The sequence below is a fragment of the Manis pentadactyla genome, chromosome 3 (assembly GCF_030020395.1).
Source record: "Manis pentadactyla isolate mManPen7 chromosome 3, mManPen7.hap1, whole genome shotgun sequence".
In the NCBI taxonomy this organism is placed as follows: Eukaryota; Metazoa; Chordata; class Mammalia; order Pholidota; family Manidae; genus Manis; species Manis pentadactyla.
Window position 1 is genome coordinate 147297280 of NC_080021.1, and position 27316 is coordinate 147324595.

The 27316-nt window shown below is 41.5% G+C and overlaps 1 protein-coding gene across 12 annotated transcripts in view; it reads left to right on the top strand.

Annotated features, from left to right (window-relative positions):
* PRUNE2 (prune homolog 2 with BCH domain) overlaps window positions 1-27316 on the top strand; it is a 237136-nt gene that overhangs the window by 180249 nt on the left and 29571 nt on the right. For 9 of the 12 annotated variants that reach the window (XM_057498559.1, XM_057498562.1, XM_057498561.1 and 6 more), the window contains exons 10-13: window positions 16507-16558; window positions 18194-18275; window positions 20199-20399; window positions 26831-27004. In XM_057498559.1, the coding sequence (XP_057354542.1) occupies window positions 16507-16558; window positions 18194-18275; window positions 20199-20399; window positions 26831-27004 (509 nt within the window). Of the gene's footprint in view, window positions 1-16506; window positions 16559-18193; window positions 18276-20198; window positions 20400-26830; window positions 27005-27316 lie in introns of those variants that run through there. The other 3 variants (XM_036893505.2, XM_036893508.2, XR_008996497.1) reach the window with 2 other exon arrangements.

Below are 27316 nucleotides of genomic sequence, written 5' to 3' on the forward strand. Positions count from 1 at the left end.
CATGCATTTAAATTTCTCAGGGCTTAAAAAAAAAAATCTACCACTCTTCTGGTTTGAGGGTCAGGTGGCACTTCCTCATAACTTTACAACTCTTAGAAATTTGGGGAAAATAAAACTGAATTCCATTCTCAGATCCTGTGAATTTATTATGAACAAGATGCTATCCCTAAGGTCTTCATGTGATACAAAGGTAATTAAGATGCAGTCTCTTACCTCAGCCTTGTAGAGAGGGAGAGATAACACAAATGGCTTGTGAAGAGCTGTGTGAAGTCAGTTCCACAAGAGGTGTAATGGAGGGGCTCTGGGCCCTCAAAAGTGGGAGAATCTTACTCCTTCTCCTTTGTCATAGAGGAGCATGTACAGGATTCATGAGTAACGTAGACTCAGTAGTTGGGGAAAGCATTTCAGCAGGAGGGAATATAAACCCAACTATAGAGGCAGAACTCTCAGTAAGATTTGGGAAGATAGGAGTTCATTTTGTCCAAAAGGCAGAGCATTTGGGAACACTAAGGGTGGTTTCATCTAAATGGTGGAGAGCTCTGAGGGTCAAACAAAGAAGTTTGTATCAAATGTGTCTGCAGTGGGAAGCCCGTGGCTTTTGAGCTGGGTATTGTGATTGACAGTAGACTCGCAATGGTGTGGGAGAGACAGGAGGCAAGATGGCAGGTGGTAATCCACCTGAAACATATACAGGCTGGAGCTGTACCTAGGATGGAAAGAAAGGAGGCAATTCCAGAACTGCATGGAAGAAAGGCATAGTGCTTGAAAATTGAAGGAGATGAGAATCTACTAGGGAGGTGCCTGGAGAAGAATTGGCACACCTTATGGTAGGTTATCATCCATTCCCTGTGACAGAGAATCTGCAGCTGTGCTATACTTGATAGAGAGTAAAGGAAGCAAGATCAGGAAAGCATGCAGCTCCCTCATCTGAACAAGTTAGACTCAGCTTTGGCAGGATTGCTTGCAAGAAGCTAAATCCACATGGGATGAGTCAGCATTAGGTCACGGACCCAGTGCTGGACCATGGCTTCTGTGACTATGCTTCCATTGTTCCAAGAGCCAAGTATTCAAGCCACTGTATCTACTGAGGTGGACCTGTTGAGGTGGGTGAGGAGGAAGGTGACATCTTCCTCCAGCTCTCTTCTCCCCTTCTGGGCAGTGGCTGTCTGATTCTAATATTACAAGGAGAGGAAGAAGAACTCCCAATTTGAGGGGACAGGGATCAGGCCAAACAGTGCCCCTGACAATCTCCAATAAGATTCTGACTGATAATATAGAGGAACAGAATGAGTCTTGATTGTGGGCCTCAGGGCTGGGAACAAACTGGAGAGAAAGAGAACAGGAGAGCTCGGGAGTGATCAGTCCCCACTCCTCCCAGCCATCCATGGGGTGCAGCCCGAATACCACCTCTTGTCCGGAGACTTCCAGGTCCTGCAATTGGAAGAACTGTCTCTGAAATTCCATGGTCACCTCTCATGACATCTTACCCCACCTGTGCCATTTTGTGTGAACCTGTTATGTGTCTTTCCCTCCTCATTCTCCTAGATTTTAAATTATCTTAGGGCAGAATGTATGTCTGAACCATACACCTTCCCAGACTAGGTTAATGCTTTTCATATAGTTCTAGGACTGAAATGTTTGTTGAACTCCTACCTGAAAGAATATCCTGGGAAACAAACAGTGGGTGCCAAAGAATCTACAATGGTCAAAGCTTGCAGGAAACTGATTTGGAAACCCTAGGAAGATAATCAGAATCGTTTAGGTATAGTTTTACCTAGGATCTTTCAAAGTTCCTCCTATCCAAAAATTCAGAAAGGACTATAAGCTTTCTATAGCACCCTGCAAAGCAGGACTTATGTTGTCCAAACCAAACATGGGAGCCCCATTCATAAGGCCACCACTGCCCAAGAAACAAGAGAACCATGAGAAGAATAAGAATGTTAACACGTAGCAATATGTTTTTCAACATGCAATTCCCAGAAATACCCAGAAAAGGTTGATGTAGTTGGAAATAATAGCAGTAGCTCTTTCGAAAATAAAATGGGAGTGAAAGCAATATGCTGTAATCTCAGGAGAGCAGCTGTGCAAGTGGTAGGTTAGGAGGGCAGGTAAATGGAGATGAGAGGAGAGACAGAGATTCTTGATTTGTGGAGGAAGGTTAGTATTGGTAACTGAAAGAGCACGCTTGGGATGGAATTAAGTCCCATCCCTAGGCTGGCTATGGGGGAGTTTTCTTTGTGTATTAAACTAAGTTCAGAGGTGATCAAATGTCTTTGATATAAGGCCTGAAACTAGATTTCCCATGAGAAAGCTCTCACCAAAGTTTTCATGCACTTGCCAACCTAGAAGCTCAAGGCTTATTTCTAACTAGCTTGATGGGTAGGTGACTGGTCTTAGGCTACTGATGATTTCCTAGCACTAACTTATTCACCAACAGGGACTTGGTCACTGGAAAATCATGTGAGTGATATACCAGACAGAACCTTGGAATCCATGTAATGTTATAATTTTGTGAACAACAGTTATTTAAAAGCATAAGCACCTTTTTTTCCCTAAAGAGCTGTCTACATTTACACAGTGAAGACATACAAAGGTAAAAGAATCAGCTAAATAAACCAGATCTCCCTGTAAAGTTTGCATAGCTGTATGATTGCTGAACATATTCCTCAGGAGAGTCTGAAATTAATCAAGTTTCATAAATTAGCTTCAAAGAATGTGATTATACTATGCAGTGGGGCACGTGTAAGTAAAGGTGATGGATTCTTTCTCTCAGTCTTAAGGGGCCTGACTTGAGCTTGTCTGTCTCCCTCTAGATCTGTCAGGCAGCAATAAAGACTTCCTGGTAGAAGGGATGAATGGAAGGACTCACATGCCCCTTCCAGAGCTAAGACTCTCCTCCTTGAAACTGGGGGTTCCAGTGAAGGTCGGATACTGATGTGTTTGCTTGAGGGGCCATAGTTAAATTTCACAGCCTGGGTGGCTTAAACAAGACAAATTTATTTTTTCACACTCTAAAGGCTAGAAGCCTGAGATCAAGGTGTCACCAGAGGTGGTTTCTTCTGATGCCTCTCTCCTTGGCTTAGAGATGGCTGCCTTCTCCCTGCATCTTCACATGCTCTTCCTTCCTGTCTGACACCTAATCCCCTCTCTGAAAGGGACAACAGCCATATCAGATTAGGGCCCACCCTAATGACCTCAGTTTGACTTAATTACCTCTTTAAAGACCTTGTCTACAAGGATACTCCATCCTGAGGTACTGGAGATTAGGATTCCAACGTGTGAATTTTGGGGACAAGATCCAGTCCATATCAGGTACCTTAGCAATGTGACAGTGAATGTGCTGGAATTCCTGTTGGTTCCATGACTGATACCTTGGCTCTCATACTTCATTTGTCATACTTCAGTGTTGTCTTGAGGTCGCTTCAGGGGGTTCCGTGACCACCTTGGAGACTCACGGTGAATGTGGGAGGCATTGTTTAACCCCTAATAATACAGTTACATTAAATGTTATGAATAATATTAAGTAATAGAATAGAAATTTTGCCAAACACTTCACTATTGAAGTCTTGCACTATCCGTTCTATCATACCCATTCTGCAGATGAAGAAACTAAATCTTAAAGAGGTTAAGTAACTTTACTACAGTTAACACGGTTAATGAGCAGTAGAAGTGGGGTTGATCCCATTGAGCCCACCGTGATAGATTGCCTCCCTGTTTGTGAGCACTCGTTTTTCTTGATGAAGCTGGTCTGAAAGTCTAAGGAGAAACTCCTTGCAGGAGAATGAGGTTGAGGATGGACGCATGAAAGAACTTCTTTTCAGCTTTAAATTGGGGACCTGAGGGGGTCCAGAACCTCTAAAGAACATTGAAATGTTAAGTGTGATCCAGAATTTTCCCATTGCCAGGAGGTCAGCTAACCTACCTCAGTTACACCCTAACCATTGGCAAGATGGAGAAAATCAGAACAGGAGGCAGCCACGGAGGTGAGGGACTCTGGCCGCCCCAGAGTCGGAAATGCAGCCAGCTCGCCCTCCAGTCTGATGCAAACCCCATTTATCTACTTGTGCTTTTGTTGCCTGTGCTTTCCGTGTCATACCCAAGAAATCACTGCCAAATCCAATGTCATGAAGCTTTTCTCCTATGCTTTCTTTTAGGAGTTTTATAGTTTTAAGTCTTATGTTTAGGTCTTTAATAATTTTGAGTTTGTTTTTGTATATGGTAAGGGTCCAGCTGTACTCTTCTATGTGAATGTCCAGTTTTCCTAGCACTGTTTGTTGAAGAGACTGTCCTTTCCCTATTGAGTTTATTTCTGTGCTCTCTCTTCTCATCCATCAGTCTATATTTCTGTACTTATGTTGGTACCACATTGTTTTGATTACTGTAGCTTGGTAGCAAGTCTTGTAGTCAGGAGGTGTGAAACCTCCACCTTTGTTCTTTTTCAAGATTGTTTTGGCCATGTGGGGTCCCTTGAAATTCCATGTGGATTTTAGGATTGATTTTTCTATTTCAGCAAAAATAAATTTTGGGATACAAGGCACCTGCCTTTGAGAACACTTTTCTATTCTAATTTTTAGCAGATTACTGAAATAACACAGCAACATCTAATCCTTCTGTAGCATCAACTATGATGTGCCTCTGTCGTCACCTAACTCAACTCATTTAATCCTTATAACAACCCCCTAAGTAGGCAGTGTTACTTTCACCATTTTACAGATGAGGAAACGGGCCCATAGAAATTCTGTAACTTGCCTAAGGACACACTGAAAAAGGTCAGAGCCATGATTCAAGTGCAAGCAGTCTGACTCAAGTCTAGGCTTCAGCTGCTATCCTGCACTCTTTCTGGAAGAAGAAAAGTACCATACAGCAGCTCGGGCTGTACTTGGTAGTCTCTTGGCAAATGCAGTCCAAGACATGCAGAGACCCACACATCTCACTGGGTTATGTCTCAGAGCTCTGTTTCCCAAATTTTGTTCTGCCTTAACATGTTACTCAGAAAGAGAGAGAGAGAGAGAGAGAGAGAGAGAGAGAGAGAGAGAGAGAGATAGAGAGAGAGATGAGAGAGAGAAAAAGGGGAAGAGAAAGACGAGAGAAGAAATATTTCTTGGTCAAAATGGGGTAAATAAAACCAAACAGATTTGTTGTCTACAGGACATCTCAAAGTCTGTGACAGGTTCACATGCATTATGAAGTCCTCAAAGGAGGCTATAATATATGGTGTTTCCCAAACTTACTTGGCACAGAGCTCTTTTGCTAGGAACCTGTCCTCAGGGCATAGGCTTTGTGACTGGAAGCTCCCTGTCTTGTCAATGGGTTTTGGCCCCTGACAAGTTCACTATGGATTCAGTAAGACTGAAAAATGGCAGTGGAACATCCTTGGGGTGAAAGGGTTCATACCAAACTTTATTCCCACAGAAACAGGTCAATCACTAGAACCCTGTCCATTCAGATCGAGTCTGCGTGCAGCAAGTCTGTCTCTGCCTCTGGGCCTCTCTGTCCCCGCAGCCATCTCCGTCTCTGACCTCAGCACTGTCACCACTCCAGTCTCTGCTCTCCTGAAGCCTTGCAGCTGTGCCACTGTATCGTCCAGAGCACTGGGCAGAGCTCTTTATAGAGTCGATAGCAACGTATTGCCCACATGTGTAGTGAGGTAGCCGACCAGGGCCAGGGGAGAACCTGGCCACAGGAACCTTCACTTTATACACACACACCTTCTGTTTTTCTGTCACCACCAGGACGGTTTAGAACACTCAGGTCCAATGCCTTCTCATGTGTCTGTCCCTATCAGTCACAGGCCTGAGCTCATGGGAAGCTGCCTGTGCAAGGGGATTCCAGAAATCTGCCCATATCTTGCCACAGCCTGCTTCCTGAGGTCACTGATGTCTGAGAAGTAACTGTTGCAAACCACAGCCAGTGCCTGTGTGGGAATGAAAAAATAAAGGAACTTCTTGCTGGAGGAAAGCAGAGATCAACTGACCCACCAGGAAGGAAATACAGAAAATAAAAATGGGATGGTGGCACCAAAGGCACAGAACACTGGGCATCCATCATGTAGTACTCAGCAAACGCTCCCAGCGTGCCGGCTGCCCAGCAGTGCCCTCAGCCCCGAGGATTCTGTGGGGAACATGGTATTAGCCAGCCTTTTAGGAACTGCCAGCTGGCCTGTCTGGATGGAAATGCTGTTCTCTGTCTCTGTTTCTTCATCTGGGTAACAAAAAATGATGCCTTAAAAGGATGCTATCCAGAAACAATGTTCATGTCAAAAGTTTAAAGACTTTTGGAGTAAGATGTACCACATGTATCAAGGAGGGTCTTTTTTCTTCTTTATGGAAAAGAAGAACAAATAGTGACATTTTCAGAACTAAAAATGAAAAAGAAAAAATGTTTATTTGCAAGTTTAAGCAAATAAACAAAGAAACAGTAGAAGAACCAAGTAAAAAGAATAGACTGTTGGAAAAGAGAAACTATTAAAAAACAGATTGCAGATACAGAATGCAAAACAAGGGTAGAACTGGATAAATTTAAAACAACCTACTGCACAAGATGAGTCAGCAATTGCTATGAGAAGTGGGTCTTATCTATTTTAATATCCCCACAGATCAGACCTTCAGAAAATACTTGTTAGGATGTATGAATGTGACAGACATCTGGCCAGAGGGAGCAGCCGCACCTCCAGCCTGATGGGCTCAGAGGCTGCTCATCTCTGCCTTCCTCTGGTGATGTGCTTTGTTGTGCCTTCTGCTTCCTACACTACATTTTGGAAACAGGAAGAGCCGTGATAATATGGCCGTGGGACGTGATAGCATATTATTGCTACGGAAAAACAACTGTGGTTACAACTTACTAAGCACTTAATTTTTTGTAATGTTAACTTGAATTTGCCCGAGTGAAGGCTTCTAAAAACCCTTATACCATCTTGGTATATTTAAATTACCTCTTTTTTTTTTTAAATGCAGCTCATGCTTGCCTTTAAAAAATTGAAACAACACAGAAAAATAAATCATAAAAAGTAAAACTCCCTTTCTCCCCATACCTACTCCATCTAGATGACCATATTAATAGTACATTTCTATCCTTTTGAGATATTATCTGTGCCTAAGAATATGTATCAAGGTGCATAACTTTATACAAATGATATCTGCTAAACACACCCTTGTAATTTGATTTATTTATTAAATATATCTTAGATGCCATTCCATGTCAGTCCATTTAGACATTTCTTTTGCACTGATATACCATAATGAATTTCACGCTATAATCACTCTCCTGTTAATGGATATTTAGATTATTCCTTATATTTTTGTAACAAAAGTAATTGCTTCAGTAGAAAATCTCCTTAGTCACTGAATGGACAACTTGGGTCCAAGGCTCAGGGTACAATGATGCAAAGTACTGTGAATCCTGAAGAGAGAGATGGTAAGAAACTGTCAACAACTGGGTCTGATGCTCCCCCTATTTCTTAAGAGGTTACCTGCCTCGCTAAACTCAACCATTACACCAGCCTAAAGGAGCAGAAGATAGGAGAGGTGGAGAGTGAGGAAATAAGCAAGAGTCATTGCCTGATTAGGCATCCTGGGTGAGTCCCTTCTGTCCCTCCAAAGGCAACTGAAGGTTGTCCTAAGAGAGTCATGGGTACAGGTTCTGAATGCCTTCCACGGGGGAGACTGGCATCGCACTCCCAGTTGGATGTCTGTGTAAGCAGTGGACTTGTGCCCTGATCCTGCCTGAGCAAATGAACAGAACACTAGAGAGAAGGTGGCAGGGGGTGACCTGTACTATAACTGATTGGTGGTATGGGTGCCCTGCTTATGCAGTGACCCCATGGACAGTAGTGGACTTCAGCCATTTTATAGTACCCCACCTGTTACAGGCTGAATTATGTTTCCCCCCATATTCATATGTTGAAGTCCAAACCCTTCATTTTTGGATACTGGCTCTTTAAAGAGGTAATTACATTGAAATGAAGTCATTCAGGATGGGAACCTAGTCTGGTATGACTGATGTCCTTACCAGAAGAAATAAGGATACAGACGCACACCAAGGGGAAAACCATGTAAAGACACAGGGACAGGATGGCCCTCTGCAAGCCCAGGAGAGAGGCCTCAGAAGAAAACAACCCTGCTGACCCCTTGACCTTGGACTTCAAGCCTCCAGCATTGTGAGAGAATGAGTTTCTGTCGTCTAAGCCTGCTGGCCTGTGGTACTTTGTTTTGGCAGTGCCAGCAGACTAACGTGTCACCCAAGGTGGGGAGGCCCCAGCCGGAGGCAGAGTGGGAGCAGAGGGTGGTGAAAATGTGCAGTCCAGCCAGATCCCTGGTACTGGAGAAGTGCGCAGCGGCGAGATGCCGCGGGGCCTGGAGGAACTCACACAAGGCTGGGACACAGGGTGGAATCAAACCCCCTCCTCAAGTCCGGGCTGGGAGGAGGGTGCAGGAACAGTCCAGCCTCTCCCGGCTCCCAGCGTCCCTCGCTCACTCACCCAGCCCCTTCTTTTGATCCAAGGTGTTGGAATAAGAGGAAAGGAAGAGCTCTTTCCTGTCCTCATTTCCTGAGGCACAACTTCAGGCAGCCCCTCTAGGAGAGTGAAGGAGGTCAGATTGTAAGATGAGTCAGCAGTTTTTAAAGGGAATTGGATTTTGAAAACCAGAAGTGACTTGTTAACAGGACTTGAGGAAAGGAGATTAAATCTAGCACATCTGGGATAGTGATGATTAGAGGAAATTTAACCTATTTCATGTTTCTGTCACCATCAAGTTCATTCTTTGAAACTAAGTAGTTGTTATTTTAACATAAAACATCTGTTTACATATAGCTTGGTATATTTCTGAGTATTCCAATGCAGTATGTATTTTTCTTGTAATTGGAATACCTGGCTGAAAGATATAAAATTTTGATAAATACGGCCTAAAACTGTATCTGAATTTTATACTCAATTCTCACACAGAAACATTGGGTGTGGCCACTTGCACAAAATATGAAAGCTTCACAATTTTAAAAACTTATATATCCAGCTTTGAAAAATTAAATTTTCTTCAAGTTTTTCTCACCCAGAGCAGGTGTCAGCAAACTGTAACCTCCAGGTCAGACCCAGTCTGCCAGCTATTTGGGGACTTACTGGAACCCAGCCATGCCCCTTCATTTACATATTGTTTTGGCTGCTTTTATGCTGCAACCTTGTTCAGCAGCTGCCACCGAAACTGTATGGCCTACAAAGCCTAACATAGTTAGTATCTGGCTCTTCACAGAACAACTTCGCTGACCCCAGCTGTAGAGAAGTCAGAGCCAAATCCTGTACCACACCCTGTGGTCAGCAGATATAATTGCTTGGGCAGCAGTTAAAAGTATCTGTGTAGGTTCCAGATCATATTTCTGGTGCCATATTGCCCCAACTCTTGAACTTCTTGGGGGAAAGAAGTAAAACGAAAGCAGTGAGCCATTGCATGGCACTGTGGGGAGAGAAGCACTGGGCAGGGAGTGAGCAGGGAGGCATCTACGGGCTGGGCTGCTGGAAGGATAGATTCCAGGTGGTGCTGAGCTGGTGAGGCGGGGAGGGCAGGGCTGCAGGAGCCTGTGCTGAGGCTCTGCTCGCTTGGCCATCTACAGGAGCTGCTGCCCTTGGTGCTGAAGACCGTCTTCATTGCAGAAGACTCAACAGTTGTCCACTTCCCGTCCCTCTCCTTTCATAAGAATTTTTTTTTTTTAATTATTATTTTTTATTGAAGGGTAGTTGACACACAGTATTACATTACATGAGTTTCAAGTGTACAACACAGTGGTAGAACATTTATATACATAATTCTAGGTTCCAGCTATCACCCTACCAGGCTGTTACAATATCTTGACTATATTCCTTATGCTATACATTACATCCCGGTTACTAATTTATTTTACCATTGGAAGTCTGTCCTTTTTTTTTTTTTTTTTTTTTTTTTTTGTGAGGGCATCTCTCATATTTATTGATCAAATGGTTGTTAACGACAATAAAATTCTGTATAGGGGAGTCAATGCTCAATGCACAATCATTAATCCACCCCAAGCCTAATTTTCGTCAGTCTCCAATCTTCTGAGGCATAACAAACAAGTTTTTACATGTAGAACAAATTCTTACATAATCCTTTCATAAGAATTTCATCCTTGCTTAGCCACCTGCACTCCCACTTCCTCCAATATCTCTTCAGAGAGGAGCTTTTATTGTTGAGGAAGAGGACCAGGAAACGCTAAGCTAGTGAACTTTACCTGATTATGTTTAGAGCAGTTACTTCCTAGTAAGAGCAGGTCTGAAAGAGTCAGCTAACTCTTCTAAATTAGGTTTTGAAGAAATTTCATGAGAATGATCATGTTCCAGTATGTGGCAGGACATAGGAGGAGCAGCTTACCTGAAGAGCAGGGCATCCTCACATCTCTAAATAGCAGTGCTTACTCAACCTTACTGTTCATCTCCACCACCTGTAGACCCAGTGCTAAGCACCACATGTGCAGTGTTGGGAGTGTCTTCCCTCAAGGAGCTCTGTGTGCATGTGTGGGGTTGGGGATAGGAGTGGGGAGGAATGTGGGGGTGGGGAGCAGATACGGTATGAATAAGTGATCACAAAAGCATGAAAAATGTATCCATTTGAGGTGAATACAGGGTGCTGTTGAACTTGACCCAATGGGGTAAGTCAGGTTGAGATGTCTCAGTGATTGAGATGTCTAAGCTGAGTTGTAGAGGACAAGCAATATTACCAGGGCCAAGTGGGGAGTGGGCAATAGGAGAGGGAGCTGTAGTTTGGCATGGTGGGCCAGACTGTGAAGGCCTGTGAGCCATGCTCTGGAGCCAGGACCCTTTCCTTGAGGCAGTGGGGATCAGTGAAAGGATTTGAACAAGAAGGTTATGTTGAAAAGGATGTAATGTAGCAATTTGGAAGGAATGGGGAGTAAAATCAGAGACAGAAAGAAAGGTCTAGAGGTTTCTGCAAGGAAAAACTGAACTTGAACTAAGGCATTAGCAGTGAGAATAGAGGGGAGAGGATGAAGCAAAATACAGGACTGGATGGTCACCTGGATTGGGAAGAAATGGTAGAGAAAGGATGGAAAGTAAGAAACAATGGTAGTTTGGAGGTTTCAGTACTCAGATAGTAAGGAGAGACATTCACTGGAACGGGGAATGTATTAACTAGCTATTGCTGGGCAATAATTGATCTCAAAATTTAGCTGCTTCAGATGACATTTATTCACTCACAGTTTCTGTGTGTTAGGAATTCAGGAGCAAATTAGCTAGGCAGTTCTGACTCAGGGTCCCTTTCAAAGTTGCTGTCAAGACATAGCTGGGCCTGCAGTCATCCGACTGCAGGTTGTTGGCAGGAGGCCTCGGATCCCTCCTGGTGTTTTACAGGAAGCTTCAGTTCCTCACCATATAGATCTTGCCATGGGGCTACTTGAGTGTCCTTAGGACATGGCAGCAGGCCTCTCTCCCAGACTGAGTGATGCAAGAGAGAGCAAAGAGCACAAGTCCCTAGGTTCAGTCCAAACTCAGGGGGAGGGGAATTAGGCTCCAGCTTTTGAAAGGCATGTCAAAGAATTTGTGAACATTTGTAAAACCCACCACAGAGAATGTAGGATTAGCAGATCTGTGTAGAAAATGATGAATTCAGTTTTGTACACGTTGACGTTGAGATGCCTATGAGTCATCCAAGTTGTGAACTGTAAATTTACTTCATTAGCAAGTACATGTGCCTCCCCAATGTGAGGTTGTGCCATTTAACTTAATCTTCTCTACAACAAACAGATTATTGGCATGCGTTAAGGTTGTAGAAAACATATAAAATGAGAATGGCATAGACCCCATGGGCAAGTGGTAGAATTCTCCATGTGTCCCCATTCACAGCCAGGGATCTTAGTATTATTATCTGAAAAGCAAATGGTTTAAATGATAATTAAGTTTTCCTCCTATTCCTGCTCAGTGGTCTTCAAACTTTAGCATTCATAAGATTTGCTGTAAAAATTTTTAGACACAACACCACATATGCTATAATTCAGGGAGAGGTTCATTAACTTATCCAAGGGTCATTCGGACTCTACAAATTGCTTTTGCTACCAGAAGATTTTTAGAATCTGACTCTGGGTAAGGAGACTGCATTGGGTCCCTTACTGCTGAGAACCTGAGATCAGTTGGCTGTGGTTTGTAGGTTTTGCAAAATCCCTGGAGAAGGTGGTGTCCAGGAGTGGGTCTGGGTGAGTGCTCTGCTTGTCTTCCTATGGTTTGCTGGCATCTGCTTTCCCTGTTCTCACCCTCTTTCTCAATGGTCTCAGCTGCTGGCTTCTAGGGTCCACAGTGCTTATCTGTTCAGGGTCAGTGAGGCCCAGCTGGGCAGCTAATCGTTTCCAAGAGCCTCATTTCATGGGCTCAGGCCCAGCTTCCTGTTGTGGGGCCTGGACATCCATCCTTGGCTTGATTACATCGAGTGTGAAACCCATTGCCAGCTCTGTCTTGCCTCCTGGTTGAGTAATTTGGTAAGTGCCCCCGAGGTTCACAGAGTGACATGTACCCTTACCTTAAATTATGCAGCTACTTTATCAGACAAGAATCCTGAAATGGCAATCCTCCAGCCATCAGGCTTTCAAAAGCTAATTTATATATTTAACAAAGGAAAGCAAGGTTTTGTTTTCTTGTTATTGCCATTTCCAGAGAAAGCAACTTTATCTGTCCAGTATATCTTACTTGACTAGAAGGAAGACAGGAGAATTTTAGGAACTCTGACATAAAGGAACTTTCTCCTTATATATATTCATTTTCCCAAGATATCTCAGCATAACCATCTGGTATTTTTTCGAAAAACAATGAACATCTTAACCTGCAACCTTACTACAACAGACCTGTATTTTTTAGTGGCCAATCTTAAGAGAATGATTATTCCCAAAAGGAAGTGCTGTCTGCTGTTGGTGTACATGCCTGTCCGGAGATATTACCATCGAGAATGCTTCTGTGTGTGCCAAGATTTGGCTCACTGCTCATTTCCTATGAAAAAGAACCTGATTTCAGGCAAGTCTGATCCTACAACCACAATTAATTAAATCTCTCCAGATTTGAGAAATGCTGGAAGGATGTAAATGTAGACTGGGCTTACCTTTGCACCTGATGTGAAGGTAAGAGGGTGTATTTAACAATCCAATAGTTTCGTGTTTGTTGTCCTCTTTCTGTGGTGTCAGTGCTCGTGTGTACTGGCTTCTTGATTAAGAAGCCTACATACCAGAAACATAAAATCTACTAATACACACACAGAGCCATTCCCAAACTGGAGAATTCCATTTATGTCACAGTTCCCCCTCTTGCTGGTATTTGTTATCATCAGAGGGGTACACAGATTTAACATGAACAGCACTGAATCACATAAGAGCATGGTTCTTTCTCCAACTTCCTGGGTTGAGTTGAACCCTTAGCTAATTCAGTCCATTTTATTTTCTAAGATCTGAATTCAAGGCTATTGATTTTCCTCTTAGAATTTCTTTAGCTGCTTTCACAGGTTTTGTTATGTAGAGCTTTATTGTTCAGTTACTAACAAATGTGTTTTTCAGTTTCCAAACTGTCTTTTTAGGATTGATTTCTAGATGTGTGGCCCTTAAGTCAGAGAATATGGTTCAGTTGATACTGACTTTTGGTATTTTACAAGACTTGCTTTCTAGTCAGTTTTTGTGAGGTTGAAAAAAACTATTTTTATTGGGTGTAAACCTGTCCATTAGATCAAGCTGTGTTACTACATTCTTCAGATCTATATCTCTATGCATTTTTTTCAGATTGAATTATAAATTCTTGAGAAGTATATTCAAATTTTCCCCCATGAAATTAATTCCTCCCTACAATTTATATTCAATTTTTGTTTTATTTATTTTGGGGCTATGTTGTTAAAAGCATACTGGCTTTGGATTAGTACATCTTCTGAAGAATGATTTCTTTGATCATGAAATAATAGCTTTCTAAAGGCTTAATAATGCTTTTCTGCCTAAAGTTTTTTTGACATTAACATTGTGACCCATGCTTTCCTGTGGTTAATATTTTTCTGATGTTTCTTTTTGTATTACTTTATTGTCAACACTTCTGCATTATTATTTTTAGATGTTCCTTTTTTAAACAGTATGACTACTCAGGGTAACTGACACCCACTACTGAGACAAACAGCTCCAAATCTCAGTGCTTTAACACAATGAAAGTTTAAAAATTATTCTTTTATCTTTACAGTCTCTGTCATATTGTTCCTTTTTTTTTTAGGACTTTTATAGCTAATTCTTCTGTTGAGTGCATCTGCTGGCATGGCAATCCATTGTAGTTTTTCTTCCCTTATGTGTTTGTAGTTTTGAGGTTTTGAGTTTTCCTTTTTGGATGTGAGCTCATATTTCAGAGGGTTTTTTCTTCCTCCTAAATGGATTACCAGTGAATCCTAGATTGTAAAAGTAACCCTACCACGTGGTTTCACTTTTGATTCTTCTGGGAACTTAGCCCTCTAGGCCTTCAGTGATCCTTGATGAATTTGAATTTGAATCTCTTAACTTGGGTTTCCTACATCATTCAGGTAATATAAAGTGAAATATGCTGGGCATATGAGTAGACCCTCTGATTCACTGGTAGCTTTTTATTTTCTACTTGAGATTCCAGGCAGACTGTGCTTTCCAAGGCCAGAAGGTAGAGTTTGTTCTCATCCCCTTTTCCCTAAGATCCAAAGCCTTACTTAGAAGTTCCGGTCTAGGCCTTTCTTGTAGCACCTGGGGGTTACTTCTGTGGGACTTTAAAGCCTATGTCAAGTCAGGGGTTTACCTTTTCATCAGTTTCCTAGAATAACTCCTAATTTCTGTCATGGGGATTTTCCTTGGTTTCTTTCAAGTTTGGAAATGTATTAATTACTTTTTTGGGTACCCTGCCCTATACAGCATTTCTTTGTATTTATAATGGTACATGGCATCACACTTTGCCAGATACTTACTAATATCTTTTGTTGTTGTTGTTTTCAGCAAAGAGAGTACATCTGAGAGTTAGAATCCAGGGGTTTCTACCTTGAATTTAATAGTATTGCTTAATTTTTATTTTATTTAATCGATGTGTCTATTTATTTTAGGTGTTTGACCTTTAAAATGAGGAACTTTTGTCCTCACTTTAAAAAAAATGTTCTTTCATGCTTTAGCACCTCAGACAAGAAGATGTGCATCATCAACATGCACCTGAGTTGAGAATGTGGGAAATGGGTCAGATATTCCCTTCAAAGCAGTCAATAAAGGCTAGCTCTCCTAGTTCAGAATGGGCTAGATTAGGATGTGGTAACAAAGAAACCCCACATGTCAGGAGGAGCAAACACAACAAAAATCCCTTCCTTGTTCACGTGTCCAACGAGTTTTAGCAAGGGCCTCTGCTCCTCACAGCCCCCAAGGTAGGAACAGCACGTGGCACCCCACACTTGCTCCTAATTCTTCTGCCGGAAATGACACCTGCCGCTTCCAGTCCTAACTTCATTTGTCAGAGCCCGTGACCACCCTCATGTCAAAGGAGGACAGGGAAGTACAATTTACCCTGTGCCCAGAAGGCCGAGAGCCAGAAATAGTTGAAGAGCAGTCATGATTATAAAAACATCCAGCAAACAGATAGTTCTGGATCCTTCCTCTAGATGGAGACATGGAGCTGAACATGTGTTTGGGAGGTCAGCCATAGTAAAGTCAGGCTTGTATTTACAACTCCTTCAGCTTCTTTGGTAGCTCCATTCTGCATACAGGGAACCCCAAATTAAGTAGGAGCTGTGGATGAATAAGATAAAATGTTTATCCTCACGCTGGACTGGTTTGTTACCTAACAGATCTCAAGAGTCTTCGATTACTGACTGTAAAATTCCATTCTGTCCAATCACTAACTATTCTGTTTGGCCACTTTGTTTCTACAAATATTGATGAACCTAACAGGTGAATGTGGTTGAAGTATTTACAATGAGCACAACTTGGGTTTCTTCTAGGTTTGACTCTGGGCTATTCTGGTTCAGCTTTCCTTCTCTGTCCCTGAGGTTTCCTGAAATGTCCCCATAGCTCTCTATAATTACCATGGGTTTCTGAGAGTCCCTCTCCTCTGCTCACGCCCTGATCAGAGCCTTCATCTCCTCCCTTCCCCCATGCATGCCACCACTGGCTTTCTAGCACCTTCTTTACAGGGTCTCTGCTCTGTGTTGCAAAGGAATATTGAGAGACGAAAGCTCTATTCACTAATGTCACTGGGCTCAGGGGCACTTCTAAGCTCTATGGAGATTTTTGTGGTCCTGAAATTTTCCCTTACCTAGGCTAATATCCTAATTGTAGTAACTTTAATTGTGTTTTGTCCAACCATGACACATACTTCAGTTAAACCACAGTGCTGTTTTCAGGCATTGCACATTCTGTCCCTTTTACTGGTGAATAAACTGAGGCACAGAAAGATTAAATAACTTACCACATGACACACAGTAAGAAACAGAGCTAAGATTTGAATCCAGCTGCTTTTAACAGCAGCGCTTTGTTATTTTCTAGGTACTGCACAGTTGACTTCAAGGAGAACACACTCAGATTACTTAAGATGCCAAGGGAGCATTGTAAGGAATCTTAAACACTGCAGCAGCATGGGACACCAGACATCTCTCTCCCTGGGTCCCATGACATTCAAAGTTGGGGTCTAGCTCAGGCCCTCTCTTTGCTCACCCCTCCCACCTCCATGCTGGGCAGTTTGGTTCAGTCTCACCCAGTGTGGTGTGTGTCTGTGTGGCATGAGTCATCTTGTTACTGCCAACACACTATTGCCTTTGATGCCCATGCCAATCTCTCACCCATTGTTCTGCTAGGATGCAGGGTTCCGTTTAGAGAACATACAGGAGAGAAGCCACAGCGAGGGGATGGAGAAAGAAACCGCGTGAGGCTGTGGTTTCAGAGGGTCTATGGCACTGGCGGGCAAGGACCCAGGCCCTACTGCTCTCATTTTCATTTTCACCCATGTGTCCCGTCCACCACAAGAGCAAGGCTCCCTCTTATGTTCCTCTATATCCTCAGTCCCTAGTAGACACTCAGTACATATTTGAAGCAAGAACAATTATCACTGTAACATCCAATTTTGTTTTCATTCATAGTATTTTGTTGCCAATCAGGAGTTTAATTTAGATCCTGGAGAAATTGACCATCCGGATATTTGGCAGCCCCAGATTGAAGAGGGGAGAAGTCTCAGTAAGACAGGAAGAGAGGGTTCCAGTTAAGAACTTTAACGCAAAGGTTTATCATATTTAAATTTAGGTTAGTGCCTGCATCACAAGGAGTTACCCTAGATGAGTGGGATTATATAGAAGTCACCGTGAAGAAAAAAATTTTACTGTGATAAATAGGGATTTGCTGAACAAGGGACAGGAGATAAAAATAAGTCAAGGGGAATTCAGTGTGGGTAGTGGGCAGCTCCCTATAAACGCATATAGATTTGTCACAGTCTCTCCAGTATTTTCTTATTCTCCTCTACTTGTCTTACCAAATGGGCTCCCAGGAATGGTCCTGGGCTCAATGCCAAATAGAGACTTCAAAGAGATGGTAGCTCATGACCAGAACCATCTTCAGGGACATATAATTAACAATGAATCTTTAAATAATCAAAGAAGGAATGGAAATAACAAGAACTGGTACCTCCTCAGGAGGATGAGGCACTTTATAGTTGTTGCTTAATCTTTCAGCAACTCATTGAGGTAGGGGGTTTATCTCTACTTTACAAATAAAGCAGATGAGATCAGCAGAGATGCTTTCCTCTGCCCACAGCAGTTTCAGTAACATGCTCAGATTTACAGAAGAGGGGAGATACACAAAGTTAGGCCTGGCTTAACTCCAAAGCATATATATACTGCCTCTCTTGTTGAAAAAAATATATATTAAATGCTCCCTTAAGGATATTTTAATAGTTGTTTGCTTTTCCCGTTTCTGAATTTTTTTACTCAGTGTGTGTTTACTTACGTGAGCTGGTAGAAGTGGCTTGCTCTGTATACAGAGTAAAACTGGAGTCCATGGTTCTCATTTATAGTCACTGCAGGAGGTCTTTATTCTAATTTGGGGTCACTTGCTATGGATTCAGTACACAGACTTGGTTTATTCCAAGGGAGTTGAAAATGTTACCCTGGAATCTCTAGGTTTCCTTTTCAAATGGAAATTAAATCCCACACGATTTTTCACACCCTCTGCTGTGTTTTCTTTCAGACCACCCTCAGAGGATGTAGGAATGGACATCCCCTTTGAGGAGGGCATGCTGAGTCCCAGTGCTGCAGACATGAGGCCGGGTGAGAGGAGCATTTGTTCATTTCCTTCAGCGGTATTCTGTATCCAAACATTTTCATTATGCAGTGAGAGAATTATTTCCTATGCATCCAACTTGTGATTTCCGTGATAAAAGTGAAGAGAGAAAAATATATATATATGTGTGAGGAAGGTGTTAGGCTCCATTTGGTTAATTTCAGAGTTGACTTGAATATTGATGCTCACCAGTGTGGGCTACCTTTATCTCCTGGACCACAGCTGTATCTATCAACGTTGTGAGTTCCTGTGATAATTGGCTACATATATCATAATACCAAATTCTAACTATCATCTAAGGTCACTAAATTTGTACTTAAGCGAGAGAATGTTTAAAATTAGAAATGTGATTTCCACAATGCTCAGTATCCTGGTTTATTAAAAAACAAAAACAAAAAAATCCTGCCCCCTAAGGTTTACAACCCAAGGCATATGCAAAAAGAAATCTTACAGTTTCAGTTGCAACCTAGTCTGTAGTCTGTACTAGAGTCACTGCTTTGCACTGTACCAAGATCATAAGGAAATCTTAAATCCTGACGTTATCAGCCAACCCTACAATGGAATAAGAAGAAGGGAGTCGATTTTTTTTCTTTCTAAGTATTTAATGTGCATTCTTCTAAATACCAGTCATGTGTGACATAATTATTTTTAAATGTTGTATGACCAAAAAGCATGACAGCCACTCTATGACTATTCCACTCTTCAAGGTCACAATGCACTTTTGAATATTAAAGGCACTAAGGGTCTGATTATAGCAGTTAGCCACATGTGGCTATTTAAATTAATTAAAATTGAAAATAAATTAGAAAAGTTCAGTTCTTCAGTTAGACTAGCTCCAGTGCTTGAGCCATATATAGAACATTTCTATCATCATAAGTATATTATCTCAGCACTGCTCTGAGAATTTGTATGAGATAAAAACCTAAGGTTTTCCAAACTCACTGGTCAATAGAAATTTTTTTTCAAGTAATACATAAAAACATTCACTGGGACACAATTTGGAATGATGTTCTATTCAGAAAAAAAAAGATTTCAATGACAGAGAAACAGTGTCAGCTTCCTTAGGACAAGCCCCAAGTTAGAATTACACAATTGAGGGTAGCTGGATGGCCTTCACAATATTTTGTGGTAAAGGAATCCTGAAATTTCTGTTTTTAGGCCATCTCTCTGCAATTGTTTAGTTGGGATCAACTTGGTAACAAATGACTCTTCCAGCCCTGTTGCTGTTAAGGGAAGGGCACAAGAGCAGCAAGATGCATGTTACTAAAAGGGTGGGGGCTGCTTCCCCGCCCCCTAACATAAGGCCGTCGTTTATGCTGTGGGAACCAAGTCAAGCAATGGTGGCAGAAGTGGTACTGACTGCTTGGTGAAGGGATGGGATCTGGGAGGGTACTTCCATTTTCTTTATATAAAAGACTGCCAGCCAAAGGAAGTCCATTGTAGATCACACACAGAGTTGTCAGGGACTGAAGAGAAGTGTTTTGCGGGTGTCTGGATGTAAGAGGTAAAGTGTTATCCTCCATTTCATAGGAGTGAAGTCTATGTGATCCATTATAAGATATATATATATATATACACACACACACACACTTAACTGTTTTTTTTATACACCATAAAAATTCCATTCATTCAAGTTCTCCAACTTGAGCAGGGCAGTTCTAAAAACTAGTGTTCCGCCCATTTAGCGATGGCTCCTACTTCCTATTTCTACATGGCCAGGGCTGATATGGCCGGAGTGAGCCAGCCCTGAGGCCTGCTGCTGAAGACGGGGGTCCAAATCCCAGGGAAGGATTTTGCCAGGTGGACCTTTGATGAAAGGGCCTTAGGAGTGTCTTTCACTGGGGCCCACACCCGCTGTTGTCAGCCATACATGTGGTCTAATACTTGCTGCTGTTCTTTTTCTTTGTTAGAACCTCCTAATTCTCTGGATCTTAATGGCAGTCATCCTCGGAGAATCAAGCTCACAGCTCCAAATATCAATCTTTCTCTGGACCAAAGTGAAGGATCTGTTCTCTCTGACGATAACCTGGACAGTCCAGATGAAATTGATATCAATGTGGATGAACTGGATACCCCTGATGAAGCAGATTCTTTTGAATACACTGGGCATGGTAAGTGGCCAAAGTTAGGTGAAAAGTGAAAGAGTCTCTAAATGGCATTAGGAACAAACCTCCCTTGTTGTTGCTGGTGGCTTCTTTCTATGATTTCTAGAAGCTTCTGTTTGTATCTCAGGTCATAGGTGGCCTTGATTGACCATTTAGAGCTTGACAGAATCGGTATGGTTCATAGAGGTCACGCATAGCCATTGCTCCTTTGTTAAACCCCTACTGTATGCCAGACTTTATGCTGGGGCTGTGGGAAAATTGTTACATGGTACAAGAAAATTGGAGCTGGGTTTGCAGAGAACGAGAACTTAATCTGGAAGATAAAATTTGAAGGGAGCAATTAGAGTTTCCCAATTTCTTTGTGCAAGCTCCCACTTTGCAGAATGTTCTTTCCCAAAGGTCCTTACATGGCGGGTGCCTTCCCTTTATTCAGATCTTAATCAGGTGTCATCTGATTAATCAAAGGCACTCCCCACCCCACCCAGTCACTTTCTGTCCCAGTATTCATTTTATTTTCTATGTGTCACTAAACGGAAATCATATCATTCAACTGTTCGTTTACTGTCATTCTCCTCCGCTAGGATATCCACTCCATGAGAGTAGGAACCTTATTATATTTGCTGCTCTATCTTCTTTAAGTAGGAAGGAAGGAGGCATGGGGCTGGGTGTGGTGGGGAAAGAATAAAAAGGAAGAAAATTTAAAGTTGATGAATCAAACACTCCTGATATAAATAAATACCAGTCTCATTTTAAGTCTTTCTCTTGTCCAGTGAAATTGTGTTTGATAAGAAATACATACAGATACTAATCATTTGCTTTTTAAAATGACATCATACAGTTTCCATTTTACAGGGTGTAATTCTCTAACTTTATAATATATGGAATCAAAAATGAGAGGATCCTGACTATAGCTATTGCTTTTACACATTGTGAAAATTATTCTAGTCCAAAAGAAAAACCACAATTAAATGGTGTCCTGACTTTTAGAGCCATGTTAATTCTGACAGTGTCATTCATAGGAGAACATAAGTAGGAAATTAGGAAGTTCATCACATTAGTTAATTCATTCAACCAGTGATCACTGAGCTACTGAGGCAGTAACGATGACCAGCAAGATTGCGACTCTGCCTTCCCAGAGGATAAGGCTTCATTTCCTCAAGTTAAAAAAAGAAGTAGCTGAACTACTTGTCCTACAGTTTATTACGTTTAAATAGAGATTTTATGTTGCACTTTTATCATGTTCTTGAATGTCTTCTTCTTGAATTTCTATAGTTATCTGGGTATTTGGCCCTGCAAGTTGAAATACATAAACAGGAGAAGAAAGAAGGCCTTGAATTCATAGTCATTTTTACCATCTCAGAGGCTCTTTGCCAGCTACTCCATGCATCTCAGCTGCCCCAGCCCTTTTCCTGCTAATAAATTCTCACATGTAAGAATTATGCCTTGACTTAAAAATCCCTTTTAAGCTCCCCCTGTACTTCCCTGTTGCCCTGGAGGGCTATGTCACACTACATCTGAACCTTTATTTTTATAAATAGTAAAACTGTCAGGCAAAGTGGTAGTGGCTAAGTAAACTGGTAATTAAAGCTGCCACTGGCTGACATAGTTCTTTTTAGTTAGTCCACCAGTTAGGTTGAAAGAACCGGTTTAACAGCCACAACCCTACTTTTAGGTCTTAAATTCAAAGGACAGAATTTTAACATAAGTGGAATTTATAGTTCACCCTGATTTGCAGATGAAAGATGTATTTTCAGACACTTTTAAACAAACAAAACTATTAAACATTGAAAACCCCAAGTCCACCTGAGGAGCTACATTTTATAAACAAGCAGACATAGATAACTGCATAAGAGGGTCAGAGTACATTTTAATCCCAAAGAAAGACTAAATGCTTGAAAGTTGCATGTTCTGGGGGTTTCTGTGTGAGCATGTTGGACTAGGCATATATATTCTGAATGACATTGGAGTTTTTAAGGCACAGTGTTTCAAATGTGTCTGGTTGGTAGTTTATTTTGTTTAGTGAACACTTTCATAGTGTTTACTATGTGCCGGGGATCTGTGCTAACTGCTTGATAAATATTAACTGTTTTAATCCTCATGTCAACTCTATGAATAGGTATTATGTTTCCCCCATTTTATGATGTGAACACTGAGGCACAGAGTGGTTAAATAGTTTAGCTAATGTCCTATATCTAGTAAATGTCAGAGCAAGCATTCAAACCCACAGTTGTCCTGACTCCCCGGCCGTGCTGCGTTTCCATAAATATACTGCCAATGAACCGAAGAGGGTCTTTACTAGATTAGGCTAACATACCTGAAGCAAAGCCTGAAAGGCCCCTTCAGATTCACATGCCCTTTTATACAGTCATCTTCATGACTCGAGGGCTCTTATTTTACCAAATGCTAGAAGGATTTTCATGCCATTTGCCCATTTTATTCGGTAGCAGATGACAAAACATTCCTGCCAGGTATGTGCCCACAGTGTGACTTTTGCTTATAGAAAATTTTTGAACCTCACTATCAAAAGATGTTAGTCTTCACTTCCAGGCCATTTTCTTTAATAATTGTGTACAAATAGTTGAAAATATCATTCAATGTACCGATATAATTAAGACTGGGTTTCCTTTGATATTGACAAGTGCTCAAGATGTCAGAAATCTGTAGATAGTGAAGGATTTAGGAAGCCAATCTTTCATATTAAGGGAGATATCAGCTTTTTTTTTGTTTTGTTTTTTGAGAGGGCATCTCTCATATTTATTGATCAAATGGTTGTTAACAGTTAACAACAATAAAATTCTGTACAGGGGACTCAATGCACAATCATTAACCCACCCCAAGCCTAATTCTCATCAGTCTCCGATCTTCTGAATCAGATTTTTTTTTTAATGCTCTGTTATACTAATATTAGAAACTTAAAAATATCTGAAGGTAAAAAAAAGATCACCTATTTCTGTTTTCCAAATCAACCACAGAGTTATTTTTTACATATTAAGATCTCAGCAAAGTTATTTCAGAAGGGAAATGGAAAAAGAATAAAGAATTTTAGCTTGAATATTTCTGATAAGAATGTTATAAGAAATACTCATGTGCTTTTCTATTTTTTCTTCCTAGCCTCCTAAGTGATGTTTAGTGACCTCATTTAAACTATCTTTTCTAAAACTGGCCCCTAATAAGTTTTCTATATAAATAAGTTACCCCTGCATTTGTTTAGATAATCAGAGAGTCACTTCATTTAACTTCCTGAACTGCAGTCTTTCATTATTTTCACAGCCTGAAGGCAACCAGCTTATAAAATCAATTCTGTTTTAACTCTGCATATAAACTAATCAAGTGTCAAGCTTATTTTTTTTTTTACTTACAAGCAACCTTATGCCATAATGGTGTGGTCGGAAAAGATTTTTCTTTGTATGTTCGTATGCTGAGTTTTTACATTCAAATTAACTAGCAGCCTGCTCTTTGTCACCAAAAGACCTTTAGAGACTCAAGTGTATAAAGGATGTATTTCCTCTAACATAACAAAGTTCAAACATAATGTCTTCTAAGATTATTCACATTATCAGTGGAAGATCATAATATAGAAAGCTAGTCACCTTTCACAGATGTATGTCCCTACTAGAAGGCCACAGCTGACAAGGAACATCAGCAGTGGATTCCCCACTCGGGTCTGTATAGTCCAGGACATTCATTGAATTCATTTATTATATCATCTCACGAAAGACAAAAGAAAATGTTCAAGTTGACTTCTCCCTGGTGTACTAGGGCTTAAACTTCAGCAGTCAACAGGGAGAAAAACTTGGTCTTGAGAAAAGGAAATGAAGAAAATCAAGCATTTCATAGTGAAGAGGACATGAGACCCAAAATTAAATTTTTGGAGGCCCTGGGGATGGAGAGTTAAATGAGACCTGACAGTTTTTACAGTAGTGCTCAAATGATGACTGGGAAAAGGATGACAATTTATCATTGTAGCAGAAGATTTATTAAGATCAGGAGGTTATTGTTAATTTAAGGGAGTAAGTAAAGTGATCTTTGTTCCTTACTAGCTTGTATTGTTGACTTCTAGAAATAAACACCTGAAGAGAATTTACTGTATACCGCCAGCTCATGAATAATTTCCTTTGTCCATTTATGTCAACCAGAAGAGGTGAGGAAGGAATAGGGGTCTTAGCAACTTGCCAGCTGTCTCTTAATTTCCATCACTATAGGATTAACAAACCAGAAAACATCAGTAAAATGAAATATTCTATGATCATAGAGTTTATATTCACTGTAAAGAAGCCTATGCCAAATTACTAGGCAGGAGCACATTGTAGAGCAGTATATACAGAGCATGCAGAATATATGGAATCATCTTACTTTTGGGGGAAAGAAGTATATGTGTGTGCATGCACATAGGAAAAGAATATGCAAACAATAATAGAGTGATAAGGGCAATCTTTGCTGTTTTTACAGACAATTTTTCTCTATTGCTTGCACTTTTATTAGTGTGGTTTTTTTTTATAACCAGGAAAAAGAATATCATATACAAAATTTTTTTTAGCACGGTAGCCTCTATAAAAACATGAAGCAAACAAAACAAACAATCCCACACAGATCAACTGGGTCAAGTTAGAGCAGGCCAGAAAGTCCCAAACAGGATGAAGAGGGGGTAGTGGGTGGTGAATTCATGGCAGGGAAGAGCATATGTGTCCAGGAGCATGGAGGAGAAGTCTACATCAGAGCCCGGAGCTCTGAGGGAGCAGAGGCCAGTTGGAAAGTAGGGTCCTGGGAAGGGAGTTAAAATGAGCATCCAAGGGCACTGTGCCAAGTAGGAGGAGAGACATAGGAAGGGATTCCATACGAGTCCACTGCAGAGGGATGGATGTGCACCAGTGACACTGTGTTTGGTCTGAAGCCAAAGGTTGCTGCTTGCCGTCCTTAGTTAGCTGCTGAGCACTGGTGGGAACCCAGAGGAAGCCGGGAGTGAGGCAAGGCTCTGTAGGTGGTATAGCTGTCGGTGTTGGCAGAAAACACTTAGATTGCTTCCCAGCTGGACTTCATTTTGCTATTCTGAGTCACAGGCAATCAGACACATTTGAATGCATCTTGAGGAGTCTTCCAGAACATAATGGCTTTGTTGTGGCTCCCTTAGATTACCTTTATTTTCAGGAACTTGTCCATGCTTTCCTGTATTTACCCCCTCACCTCCCAATTTTTGTTGAGTGTTCTGTGCAGGTTTCCAAACTAAGTGTGGGGTAGATTGGGGAAAGTATTATACGTGATTCGAGCACAATTCCTCAGTGCAAGAAACCAGTACATTCAGAGGAAAATAAACTAGAATGAGACAATCACACTTTCAAGGTTTAATATGATAGCTTATAGGAGGGGAAAAGATAAGGGTTTGACTTAACTCACTGATTCTGTGATCTGAGGCAAACTACTTCAAAGTCAGTTTTTGCGTGGGTATAATGGCCTCTGTAATACCTACTACTGTGCCTGAGACATGATAGATACTTAATAAAGTATTGCCATTACTACTGTCAAAGTGGAGTAGAAAGAAGATAAGAGCAGTGTAAATCAAAGGACCTTTCCCATGAATGCAAAAATAAGAATGATAATATTTCACAGGATTATTGTGAAGGTTATAAATAATCTTCTTCTTCAAATTACTTACACATACAAAGAATAACCATTATTAAACGTATCTACTAGTATCCAAAGTAAAAATGGAAACAATTGCTGCTTATTTTAAAGCACTTAAAATGATTGCACAAGAGTAGATAGTAAATTTCTCCCCATGAATGCTCAGTGGGCTTTTTTATTGCCCTGTGCACCCACAAATAGGAATCGTGTGAATTTTTGGTCTTGGAACATTTCTGGTCAACAAAGTTCTTTGCTTCCCTTGCTGTAAAGTCTTTCTGTAACATTTTGAAAACTCCATAGGTAATAATATCAAATGTGCTCCCAATAGGGAAGAGGACTCAAGTCCATTGTAAGAGTCAAAGCCACTAAATATCACCAAGACACTAAGCTGAGGCCCCCAAAAGCCTCTGAGCGCTCAGGGTATGCCAGGAGCTGTGGCCCAAGGGAAGCAAGGTTATGCTGGCCTAATTACAGCCCTTCAGCCCATAAGAAAGGCATGTTGTTTTCAACCTGTATGATCAAGAAGAAATGAGTACCAGCCTATCCCCTACTTGCATCTCCACCTACACAAGTCAGCTCTAGCCCTGCACCTACACCCACCCTCAGCTTAGCCTCAGCAATGGATCCGATTGTTCCATCAGCCAAGGTCTCACTGAGCGTCCTTCGCGTGGTCAGGGTGGTGGTAAGCTAAGCTCTGCACAAGTCACACAGAACAGGGAATTCCATCAGGTCGACTCTGCCAGCGGCTAGCTAGTCACTGAATCGCCTCCGCTGCTGAGGTCTTTCTCCTTCAGGCCTGCTCTGTGCTTCATTTCCAGAGGACCCCACAGCCAACAAAGATTCTGGCCAAGAGTCAGAGTCGATTCCAGAATATACGGCGGAAGAGGAGCGGGAGGACAACCGGTTGTGGAGAACGGTGGTGATCGGAGAACAAGAGCAGCGGATTGACATGAAGGTCATCGAGCCCTACAGGAGAGTCATTTCTCACGGAGGTAGTCAAGCTCTGTGCAGATCTGGGAATGGGGCAGTGGGGCAGCCATATTGCTTTTACTAAAAAAGGAAACTAGGGTTCTCTGCAGCATGACATCCCAAAGACCCTATTCTATAGTCAGTGGTCGGGGGACTGTAGAGCTAAGTATATGAACGACTACTCAATTCAATCAACATGGGAAAGGCCTGCTATGCAAAAATAAGTCTCCAGTGTAAAAAGTGCTTTTCACATATCTGATGGCTATAATCTTCAGTGCAAAGTTCTGGAAAGCCACAGCTGTCCAATTTAATAATGTCTCTCTGGAATTCATAGG